This window comes from Hyperoodon ampullatus, assembly GCF_949752795.1.
Source record: "Hyperoodon ampullatus genome assembly, chromosome: 19".
NCBI classification, from domain to species: domain Eukaryota; kingdom Metazoa; phylum Chordata; class Mammalia; order Artiodactyla; family Ziphiidae; genus Hyperoodon; species Hyperoodon ampullatus.
The window spans coordinates 5,977,916-5,989,548 of NC_136932.1; the positions used below are offsets into that span (position 1 = coordinate 5,977,916).

The window sequence follows — 11,633 nt, forward strand, 5'->3', positions numbered from 1 at the left end:
GGGTAAGGGGACCTGGGTGGGGGTGGGGTAACTCAGAGGGAGGCTGGGGGCGGGGCAGCTGGAGCTCTTGGACAGCTACCCGAGTTCTGCCCTTGACGGGACTGGAGGATTCCAGGTGGGTCTTGCTCTGGGAGGTGCAGGCAGAGGGGTGTGTCTGTGAACCGCCCAGGCCCGGTCCTTCTCCCTGCTCCCCTTTCTCTGGACTCCCGAGTCCAGAGGTTGCCAGCAGCACTGCCTGGGCAGGTGAGCATCCCTGAAACGGAGCTGAGCAGAGCAGGTGGAAAGAGGGGCGGCGCCCGGGGAGTCAGCTGTCAGCGAGGATGGGCGGGAGGCAGTGGTGGTGCCACTGTGGGTGACTCTCGGTGCCCGGCTTGACCACAGGCTTTTGGCCACACCCCCCTAACACCCCCAGCCGGGGAAGAAAAACGCACCCTTCCGCCTTTGCATGTGATCGTGTCCCTGCCCGGCGCTGAGTGAGGTTTGCATAAACCATACAAGATAAATGTGCACGCGTTCCCAGGCCTCTCTGTAAACATTGGGAAAGAGTTTGGGGGCATTTCATCTGCGGCATCTGTTGAACGTCACAATGTCAGATATTTACTCAGAACAATGATCAGCTTTTCTGTCCTAAGCGAGTTCTGACCCAGGCTCGGGAGGACTCTGGGACCAGATGTGTTTCCTCACCTGCCCTCTTGCCCTCTTGCTGTCTGACCTTGGGACCTACTGGCCCGAGAGGGAACCGGGCAAGGCCTACCCCCCACCCTGCCCTGAAGGGAGATGTTTATTTACCCAGAGATGAGAACCCAGAGGCCACACTGTGTAGTGGTCACTGTGACGCACAGAACAGCCCAGCAAGTGAATTCTCTGGGGTTGATGAACAACAGACAAAAATAAGGTTTTATCCACCTTCAAAGTGAACGTGGGAGGGAGAGAACTGACAGCCACCGAGAAGTCTGAATTGAGACACACGCATGGATGCTCGCACGCACACAGAAGAGCCCGAGGGAGAAGTCACATCCCCTCATGTCTGAGTTTGGATGAGACCAGTTTGATTCATTCTTTAGTCTAAAAGCTGCTCTGGCTGGTGAGCGAGGACTGTGACTCTGCAGCAGACCCCTTGTCTGTGTCTCTTTCTGGGCCTGAGACAAGACAAATGACAAATGACAGGGTGGTGGTGATGGTGTGGGGTTGCGGGGTGTGTGTGTGTGTGTGTGTGTGTGTGTGTGTGTGATGAGACTTCTGCTTCCTGCAGTGCCTCTCCCATGGGATGGGGGCTAGGAGGGCCGACAGGGTTGCTCTTTTGAGTTAAGGGAGTGATCCCCCTTGCTTTTCTCCCCCGGGGTTTTTCTACAGACTTAGACCATGGAAACTGGGCCATTTCTACCCCCCTCCTGGCAAAGAAGGCCGTGGGCCCCCCTGTCTCTAAGACTGATATAGCCCCTTCCTCCCCACCTGAGATTGGGAGACCCCGGGGAAATGTGGGCACGTTGTGCGTGTGTGTGTGTGTGTGTGTGTGTGTGTGTGTGTGTGTGTAGGTGGGGACATCTTTCTACACATGGAGAATACTCTCCAAGTCTGGCCCCCAGCTGTGTCATCCTGAGGACCCACCCCGCCCCTCCTTCCCCTGCCTTCTGCTCACCACTCAGAGTTGCTCCCTCCCCCATCTCATGGGCCTTAACCCCCACCCCCAGAGGCCAGTTTTGCTCCCTCCAACTGTTCACCCTCAACACAGAAATGCAACTGAGAACCTAACTCCCAGAGAGGATCCTTTCTTAAAAAAGATCAGTTGCCTGATTTCCTTTGGACCTGCTACCATATTTCTTTTGCATGTCATTCTCCCCGGCCCAATGTCAAGGACGAGAAGTACTGAAGGTGGGGAGGGAAGGTTCTCTTTGAGGTGAACAAGGACAAGAGGGACAGTGCCTGCCAGAGAAGAGCTGGATGGTCTGGGATGAGGCTGGTGTGTGCCGGGGTGGATGTGTGCAAGTGAGTGTGGGAGGGCTGGGACAAGAGCTCTGGATGGAAGCTCGGGAACCAGGGTTCAAGTTTTAGCATTGCCTAGAGCTCATGGGAGACCTCAGGCAAGTCATTTCCCTCTCCACGCCTCAGTTGACTCACCTGTACAATGGGAGGGAAGCAGAGACTAATTTAAAAGTTGCCCTCCAGCTTAAAACACAGGAAGCTCAGCTCAGTGCTCTGTGATGACCTAGATGAGTGGGATTGGTGGGGGGGGGAGGTGGGAGGGAGATCCAAGAGGGAGGGGATATATGTATACATAGAGCTGATTCACTTCATTGTACAGCAGAATCTAACACAACATTGTAAAGCAATTATACTCCAATTAAAAAAAAATTGTACGGGGATAGAAATGAATTTGGTTTCCTTGTGGTTAGCAACTTTTTTAAGGCTACCGTTTATTAAACATCTTAATGATTACCAACAACACTTTTGTCAGTATTTCTAAGCATTTTGCATATAGGAATTCATTTACTCCTCACAGCAATCCTAGGAGGTAGGTATTATGATCATCGCCATTATACAGATCAGGAAACCGAGGCACAGAGAGACTAAGTAACCAGCCCAGGTAGCGCAGCTGAGATTCAAACCAGGCAGTCTGCCTGCAGAATCTGTGCTTCTCGCACCGCACTCAACATTCCAGGCATTGTGCTAAATGTTTGCCAGATCATCTCCGTTTTGCAGTTGAGAAATCTGAGACTCAGAGCAGTTGAGCAACAGCTGAAGGTCACACAGCTGGGAAGCAGCAGAGATGAGATTCCAAGTCGGCCAGGCTCCAGAGCCTCTGCTCTCCCCCGCCCGCCTCCTGCAGTCCTGCCAGATCCTTAGGCCCCCAAAGCAAGTTTATCCATCATCCCCATGTTGCAATGTCTCTTTAGACGAGTCAGTTCCTCCCCCTGGAGCTCAGTTTCCCTAACTAGAGAATGAGTGGGGGGTTGCACCAGCTGATCTTTGAGGTTCCTTGTTGCTCCACTAGTCCATGATTCGAGAGATGTGGGCCTTTTGGCTACAAGGGCAGATTTGTAGCCTGAGGTTATAGCCTGGCGAGGAAGAGGGGACGAGGGGCTGGTGATGGAAGAAGGGGGAATTCGGGGGGGCCGTGGGGCCATGAACCCGGGGAGGTGGGCCAGTTGTATGAGGAAGATGAGAGAGAGAGAGAGGCCCTGGGGGCTCCCCAGTGAGTCTCTTCCTTCTTCCCAGGGCTCCCCCAAGCTCAGGGTAGGCACGTGACAGCATTGGGCAAGGGAGCAAGGACCAGGCCAGCCGTGAGGCAAGGTCAGAGCTTCTGAGATACAGCACTTTGGGGAATGAACATTGCTGGGGGTTTTGTAAATACTTGGAGGTGTCCAGTTATTATAGAAAAATGTATCTGGAGCTGAGGTGGCATGTTTGTGTGGTTGGCCTGGCGTCCTGTTCATGACTGCTCTGTTACATTCCTCGTCTTCCCATCTGTAAGCTCATTAGGATGTGCATACCAGCGGCCCCCATACCCACACACACAGGGCACGTTCCCCTCAGGGCCCCAGGCATGCTGGGGTCACCCCCCGCGCCCCACGGCTCGTGCACAGCCCGTGAGCGGCGGGGCACCTATTAATATTAAAGTGGCTGCAGGTGCCGCTGCTCCACGTGCCAGCCTCATCCTTCTCAGGGCGCTGGTTCCCTGCTTGAGCCCAGTGCATCCTGTGGAGGAGGGTAATGCAACGTGCTTATGAGATGAGAGAATGGGCTTCATTTTCAGGCGGGCTCCATTCCAGTGAGGCTCTTTTCACTTCAGGAAATGGATGGAATCACCTTTTCATGAGTGTCTCAGCTCCCTCCCACCTCCAGACCCTGAGCTATTGCAGTGCTGGGCCCTTCAGAAACCATCACAGGTTGGACTAACCTCTCTGGCTTGGACAAGTCGGGGACTGGGCAGGCATCAGGGCACCCAGTGACATGGATCCTGGGCCTGTGGTGGGGACAGTGGCTGTTCCTCCATCCCTGCCCCTCCGGGATGGGTGTCCACACCACAGAAGGCCATTGCTGCAATAGTGGCCCGGGACGGTCAAGGGCAGACCTGGCTCTTAAGCATCCAGCAAAGGGTGCAGCCTATCACACAGGTCCCATCCCAAGCCCCCTGGATCCAGGATGCCATCGTAGATGGGTGTCAGGGAGAGGCCCTCCCTCTAAACACCAGTTTTGGGAGCCCAGGGGGACTGACCAAGGGTCAGGGGCTCCAGTTCCAGACTGAGTTGGGACAGATGAACAGGACAGTGTGTAAATGCTGCTAAGGGTCAGGAAGGGTTCCCAGCCATAAAGGTTAAAGGGAGAACTTGGTTCTTTCCAAAGCTCAGCTCAGACCGTGTCTCTGGGTCACTGCTGACCTCACAGGCTTGGGTCCCGACCTGTGAGCTCCAGAAGGATGTTTGCAAGCTGGACACCCTGCCCTTCTGTTCCTCCTGCCTTGTTCAGCCTCGTGGGCCTGTGTCATTGGAAGGGCTCAGAGCATAGCTCAGCAGACCCCATGGCTCTGAGCATCTCTGAACAATGAAGCCTGGGGGAGGAAAGGGATGGGGCGTGGTCAGGTGGGGCGTGGGGTTTGCAAAACAAGAACACACTCCTTTGCCATTTACCGAGAATTTTTTTCCCTTTCTTTTCAAGCTGTTGTTTCCTCAAGGGAAAACTTTTATTTGTGTATGAGTAAAATGTGCTCTCTTAATGAATTGAAAGCAGAACAGGATGAGAGATTTTTGTCCCCGTGGCAAAGAACAAAGAAGGAGCTCATTGGCTGGCGGCAGCCAGCGTCGTCCCCACCCCTGGCCCCTAAACTTTCGCCCTGCCTTCTCCCCCCTTCCTAGCAGAGCTGAGACCTGAGAAGGGCCAGCCACGCGTCATCCCTGCCCCAGCGCCCTGGCTGGGAAAACGGCTGTGGCCAGGCCTGGCCTGAGGGAAACACCACACCCCTTCAGCGTGGAGAGCCTGAGGAAAGGTGGCTGGTGAGGGGCCATGGAGGCTGCCGTTTCTTGCTGGCTCGGATTACAGGAGAAAAGAGAGATGGAGGGAGGGATTCAGAGCGTTAGTTTGACCCACTGGCTTCCCCCTTCCCCTGCACAGGTGAGAAGTTGCCCCACTGTCTCTGGTCTTGGGGACAAAGCCTTGCTTTCTGGAAGCCCTCACCCTGAGCCTCAGGGAGGACTTCTTTCTAGAAGATTGATGGGAACAGTGGCCAGGCCCCTTCTACCACCCTAGATCTCACCGATGCCTGCCCTTTCACTCCAGGAGATGTGAACCATTTCTTGACTTTCACCCCTCGTTTGGGGTTTGGGGGACAACGGCATTGGTTTTGGAGTGTTGCAGGATCTGGGATAGCTTATCAACCACGTCTCTTTGCAACCTTGGTTGAGGTAGCTAGCTAGGGTTGGGCTTCATCTGTCTTCCGTGGCTTGGGTTTTCACCACGAGATAAACCTCAATGGCCAGAACGGCCTTTCCCTCAGCAGCTGTTGGGTCATCTGTCCCCAGTCTGAGGGGCCCTGGGAGAGGTCCCTCTAGTCCAGGCAGAGGAGCCTCCTACGGGGAGAAGGTGGTGGTGGTCTCAGCCTCCACGCTCATGGAGGATTGCCGGGCGTGCCGGCAGGCGGACCACTGCCGGAGCCGCTCCTGGCTGAGGCAGCCTAGGTCCTTGAAGAGCTTGAAGAGGTCGCTGCGGAACTTGACGCCGATGAAGGCGTACAAGAAAGGGTTGACGCAGCAGCGGATGCAGGCCAGGCTGTAGGTGACATCATAGGCGATGTTGAGCTGCTTGCTGAGTTCGCAGCTGGTGCCGCTGGTGATGTTGAAGTTGGCCACCGTCTGGGCCAGGACCACCCCGTTGTAGGGCAGCTGGAAGGCTACGAAGACCACGACCACGGCAATGATCACCTTGATGGCCTTGTTGCGTTCGAAGTTGCGTGCCTGGAGCAGGGTGCGGATGATGAGGAGGTAGCAGAAGCTCATGGCCACCAGGGGGATCAGAAAGCCTACCACCATCTGGGCCACCTGGATGGTGATCAGGGCCTCCACGTTCTCGGTGATGAGGGAGCACCGCAGCGCTTGCTCACTGCTGCTCTTCTGGAGGCCGCTGTACAGCAGCTCTGGGGTGGAGAGCACCACGGCCAGCAGCCAGATGCCCACGCAGGAGAGCTTGCTGATGAGAAGGACGCGGGCACGGTGGCGGTGGGCCGAGACGGCCTGGACGATGGCGACGTAGCGGTCGATGCTGATGCATAGAAGCAGGAGCATCCCGCTGAAGAAGCTTATCTTGTAGATGCCAAAGATGAACTTGCAAACGTGGACCCCGAAGACCCAGGACTTGGCCGCGCTGTACGCCCAGAAGGGAAGGGTCAGGAGGAAGAGGATGTCCGCCACGGCCAGGTTGAGCAGGTAGGTATCGGTCATGGTCTTGAGCCTCTTGAAATAGATGTAGGTCAGCATGACCAGCCCGTTGCCCAGCAGGCCCATGAAGCAGATGATGGAGTACATGACCGGGAGGAACCAGGCTTTAAAGTTCCGCACGTCCTTCTTGAAGCATACGGACTCGTACAGCGTGTAGTCCACTGTGGTGTTGTCTCCGATGTAATCGTCCGTGACCTCATCCTGGCAGAGGCATACCTGTGGGGAAGGAACACGATCCAGCTTAGCTGAGTGGGTCTAAATCTCACTGCTGTGGGATTGGCCAGAGCAGTGGTTTCAAGGTGCAGTTAGCATCACCTGCAAATTCTCGGACCCCATCTGAGACCCACTGAACCAGAATCTCAGGGGCTGGGGCCCAGGAATCTGTTTTTCTAAACTTCCCAGGTGATTCTTTCATTTGAAATCAGTGCTTCTCATATTTGAACATGCACATGAACTCGGGGATCTTGTTCAGATGATTTAGTAGGCTGGGGTGGAGCCTGGGATTCTGCCTTTCTAATAAGGAGCAAGTGTCTGATTTTGCCAACTCTTCTGAGAGACTTGACCTTACAGGTGTTAACGGTGGACTAGAAATAGTCTGGGCTTTGGGGCCAAATGAGCCTTGGGCTTGTTAAATACACTTCATTCTCCCTAAGACTCAGTTTTCTCATCTGTGAAATGGAGATGAATACTATCTCCTCCACATGGTTGTTGTGAGGGTCCTAACTCGATTCTGGCATCATTTCGTCCCCATGGAGGTTTTATTTTGCCCGTTGGAAACGCCAGGAAAGTGGGGTCGTGTGTCTTTCTTTTTGAGCCTCCTTTGGTACCTGGTAGAAAGAACTTTCCAGGGGAGGGGGCCTACAAAAATACCCCAGTTGTTGAGGGAAAATCCACCTGGGCTAAGGTTGAGGAGGGCTCGGGGTGAGAAGAGAGGAAGGCAAAGCTCCATTAAGAGGCCAGAACGCCCTGGTTTGGGGCAAGCTGCCGTGATCATGGGTGGTGAGTGACTTGAAGACTTCTGGATCCCTGAGGCCCGGGGCACAGCACCCAGCATGAGGCGGAAGCTCAGGTGATGCAGGCCCAAGCCGTTGGCGGGGCCACGGCCTCAGCTGTGACTGAGTCCTCTCGGGCCCAGGAAGGAAGCACAGCCCTGTCTCCACCCTCCCTCCATCCTCGTACCCTCTCCCTCCACCTCTCTCCTCTTTCTTCCTTGCTGTATCTTCTGGCAGATCCCAGTCAGCAGGGCTCAGCTGCTCAGGGCATTTTTTAGCCTATCTGCGGGGCAGGGTGAAGGTTCAGGCAGCCTGCTGTGATTTTATCAATGAAGGAGGGCACTCGGGCTGGCTAAGTTGTGCAGGGCTGGGAGCTGGGCTGGAAGACTGCCTCAGGAAGCTCCTGGTCCCTGCTCTGGGAGTGGGGCCCTGGGCAGCTCGACATGATGGATTTTCGTGCAACTGGGGACCTGGAGGGAGTGTAGAGATGAGGAAAGGGGGGCCCTTGGAGAAGCGATGTGGCTGGTTCAAGGTTGCTGAGCCAGAAGGGGAACCCAGTCTCCTGACTTCCCTGTATCCCGTCTCTTTCTCACTTCCAAATTCTGGATTCATCGCTATTCTGCCTGGCGACAGGTGAGGACCAAATCATGTCCAGGAGCTTGTTTTTGGGCATTGCTGTCTCGAGAAGAAAAGTCAGTGGCAATCACTTTTCTCTTTTCCGGGCACGATTGCAGCCTGGGAGGCCTGGAAGAGGCTGGCCGCCCTTGGCCGCCCAGGATAATGCCGAAGGCCTCAGGTCCGGGGTTGCTGGACCTAAGGGGGGCTCTGGGCCTTGGAGGGCAGTATACCCAGCCTCTGTGACCCGTGCTTCCCACCACCCCATTCTGCCTTCTCTTTCCCTGCTTAGTATCTGCCCCCTGTACCAGGGGCCACCACGCTTGATGTGTCTCTGCAGCCCAAAGCCCCGCCACATCCTGCCCCATCTGAGCCAGCCCCATCCCCTCAAGTAAAGAGAAGGATAAGCCCAGCTGTCCCTTATCCCCTCCCCAACCTTCCAGCCCCTCCGGAGCCCTGGAAACAGGGGAGAGAGAGGGGAGGGAGTGGTGCTGGGGAAGGGCGCCAAGCTGTGGGCTACAGCCCAAGCTCCAGGGGGCCTCTGGGATGGGGTTTTGGGAACAGTGCCCAACTTGGGGCCTGCCTCTGGCCGGAGCTCCTGGAAAGCTGCCCCTTTGGCCTCCAGACCTGGGGAAGAGCCAAATTCTGAAGTACTGACTCTCCAGCTCCTACCTCAGCCCACACTCCCCTCCAAGAGAGCTCCCAACCCCAGCAAATGGGGGAGAGTCGACTTCCCGAGTTAGTTTCTTCTAACTCTGGCACTTTATTGGGGCAGATTTCGTCTCCACAGCTGGGATTGAGACTCTGAAACCTGTAAACTGGGGATCTCTGTTCCTACAGAGTTCTGGGCCCCTCTAAAGGATGTGCTCCCATCCTCCCCCCCAGTGAGGCTCAGGCCAGTCTCTTTATTTCACAGAAGGGAACTGGGGCTTTGAGGGGAGCCTTTGGCTGGAGGGTGGGGGAGGGAGACAGGTTTGGGGCGATAGGATAGCTACCAGCCACCAGGCCACGGGTTCTTTTCTCAGCTCACATATAAAGATTTACATGTGTGGGTGTGGACACATATGTGCAAAACCCAGTAACCTCACAGCCTTTGCTTTTTGCAAAGCAAAGAACTCTCTCCAAGAACTCAGGAGTCCACCTTTCTGTCTCCCGGATGGGGATATTGGAAGTGGGGTGGGGAAGGTGGGGTAACTTGCTTTCTCCCATGCTTTAATTGAAATGGAGTAAAGGAATGTCGGAGAACATCCGTGGCTTTCTAGGGTCACTCAGCAGATGGAGAAGGGAGGGTGGCCATCAGCTTAATGAATGACAAATTTGTGTCTGGGGCTGTTTCTTTCTGGCAAATGCCCAGCGTCTCCACCAGAACCCAGGGCTTGGGCTTCGGAAGGACCAGGCTTGGGGAGGGGCGTATGGGAGGGGGAATGGAGCTTTCCTTGGTGGGACACCTACCTGGAAAATGACGAGGAGGGCCACCACCAGCACGTTCTTCATTGGCTTCCCTGCAGGAGACAAGGTGAGAAAGTTATTGCTTGGCAGGGATGGCTCTTTGTTATGACAAAAAGCCACAGAGCCAGGGGACTTTCATCACATTCTCCAGACACCATGTTTGAGAACATGAGAACCAGATTGTGCCTTGGAGCACCTGGCCAGCTGCCCAGCCTCACTGCCCTCACCTCTTCCTCCTCCTCCCCTCCATAAGGGGTCCCAGAAAGGAGCGGGATCAGAACGCAGGGCAGCCCCTCCCCTCTTCTTGGCTCTTCAGGGCCTCTTCTGGAATTGGAAAGTCCATCCTGGCCCAGACCACCCCTCAAGGCTGAATGGCAGGCTGAGGCCCCAGGTTCTCACAAGGCCTGATGTGGGCCCTGGCTGCTCAATCCTGCTTTGTGGCGGAGCCGAGGGCTGGAACTGGAACTTATTTTCTCCAAAGGCTGAGCAGGGGGGACAGTTCATAGGGTGATTTATATAGAAGTCGTATCTCACTTAACAGTCTGGGAGCTGTGCCCTCTTCCCCTTTGTAGTCCCCCTTCCCCTAACTGGACCAGACCACAGGAGAGAGTCAGTAACTGTGATGCCAGGAATGACTACAAGGCAGGACTTGTTGGTCTACCGCACCTCCCGTCTCAGGAGGGTCAGTAGACAAATGCTTGGGACCCTGCTTCTAGCACCTTCTGGAAGCTGGGGGCCTCCCTCCAGCAAACAAGGGATTCTGCTTCCTAGAGGCCACATCACAGGCCCAGCGAGTCTGTGTGCTTGGCCACAGCGCCACCTGCTGGAAATTTTGTGGCATGACACCCAAATTGCCATTGTGCTCCAGGGAGCGTGCCTAGGGCAGGGATTCTGGGCCTGGGGGAGCCTTAGGGGAAGGAAGAAGGGCATGGAGCCACATAAATAAACAGGCATTTCTCCCAAGTTATACTGAACGCTACTGCTAGCTGCGTCTTCCTAAAGCATAGCTCTGATGCCGACCCCCACTCTGCCCTCTTCCTAAATTAGGACCTCTCTACCCAGCCCCAAGGACCTCTCTACACAGCCCTCAGGATGACGCCCTGATGCTGAGCGTGGCAGTCAAGCCCTCCACTGTCTACTTGGACCTGCCTTTCTAGTTGTGTCTTCTATTTCTGGGGACAGGCATCCACTGTCCCATCGTCCCCTGCTTGCACCTGAGTATTTGCAGTCCTGGGTGGGAACGGATCTCTGTCCAACATCACGGCTGCCCTCTCTCATGCCCCTTCCTTGCCACATGAACCCGTGGGCCCCTGAGCTTGAGTCCACATCTCTACCCTTAAGCACACTGTCTTCATGGTCCAACGAGCTGCCCATCCTCCACTGACTCATCTTGATGTGAAGCGCTCGAGGTTTCTTTAAACACATACACGTCTTTCGGTTAGTCTAGAGAAAGCCTGCTCTGACTGTCAGTGAGAACTGAGAAACCTCAAGGTTTTGATGTCACAACGGTGAAATACGAGGAGCATGAGTTGTGTTTCTAATTCACTCCATCAACCCCCTTTCCTGGCCCCGTCTCAGTCCCTTTGCCACTGGCTGGGGGAAGGGTAAGGAGAGGGTCTGGAGGGTGTGTGTAGGTGAGGTCTTCCAGGTGTGTTGGAGAGGGTCGTCGAGCAGGGATCTTCTGGGACCAGAATAGGTCGTTTTCAAGAAAGGTGACCAAACGGGGACTTAGGGGAACTCAGGTGTGTGGCAGAGGCCGCCTGGTCAACAGCCTTGACTCAATTTACTTCTGTCTGTTACAGAGTCATAAAGTAACTCGCCTTGGGCAGCAGCTTGAGTGGGACCAGAGAGGTTGGGAATCTCAGGGGCTGAGGACTGGTTGACTTCTGTGTTGGGTATTTTCTGAATCTTGAGTTTCTAGTAATGATCACAACGAAAAGGAAATTCCCTAGAACTCCAACCTTAGCTCCCAGTGAGAGAAACTAGAGATTAGTAACTTTCCCAGAGTCACACGACCATCTGGTAGTGGAGCTGGGCTTTGAGTCCATCTAATTTCAGAAACCACACTCCTAAATGCTCTTCCATGCCGCCTCTCAGGCTTTATGTTCCTCTCCTTCCTAACATCCTGTGAGTTACCCCTTGTGAGTCT

The 11,633-nt window shown here is 55.0% G+C and overlaps 1 protein-coding gene across 1 annotated transcript; it reads right to left on the minus strand.

Annotated features, from left to right (window-relative positions):
- Positions 1-5,564: 5,564 nt before the first annotated feature.
- Positions 5,565-9,529, minus strand: CCR7 (C-C motif chemokine receptor 7; the record flags this gene model as incomplete). Its single annotated transcript, XM_079724546.1, has 2 exons — positions 5,565-6,644; positions 9,488-9,529. The coding sequence occupies 2 exons, from the start codon at positions 9,527-9,529 to the stop codon at positions 5,565-5,567; spliced, it is 1,122 nt and encodes a 373-aa protein (XP_079580672.1).
- Between the last annotated feature and the right edge of the window lie 2,104 nt (positions 9,530-11,633).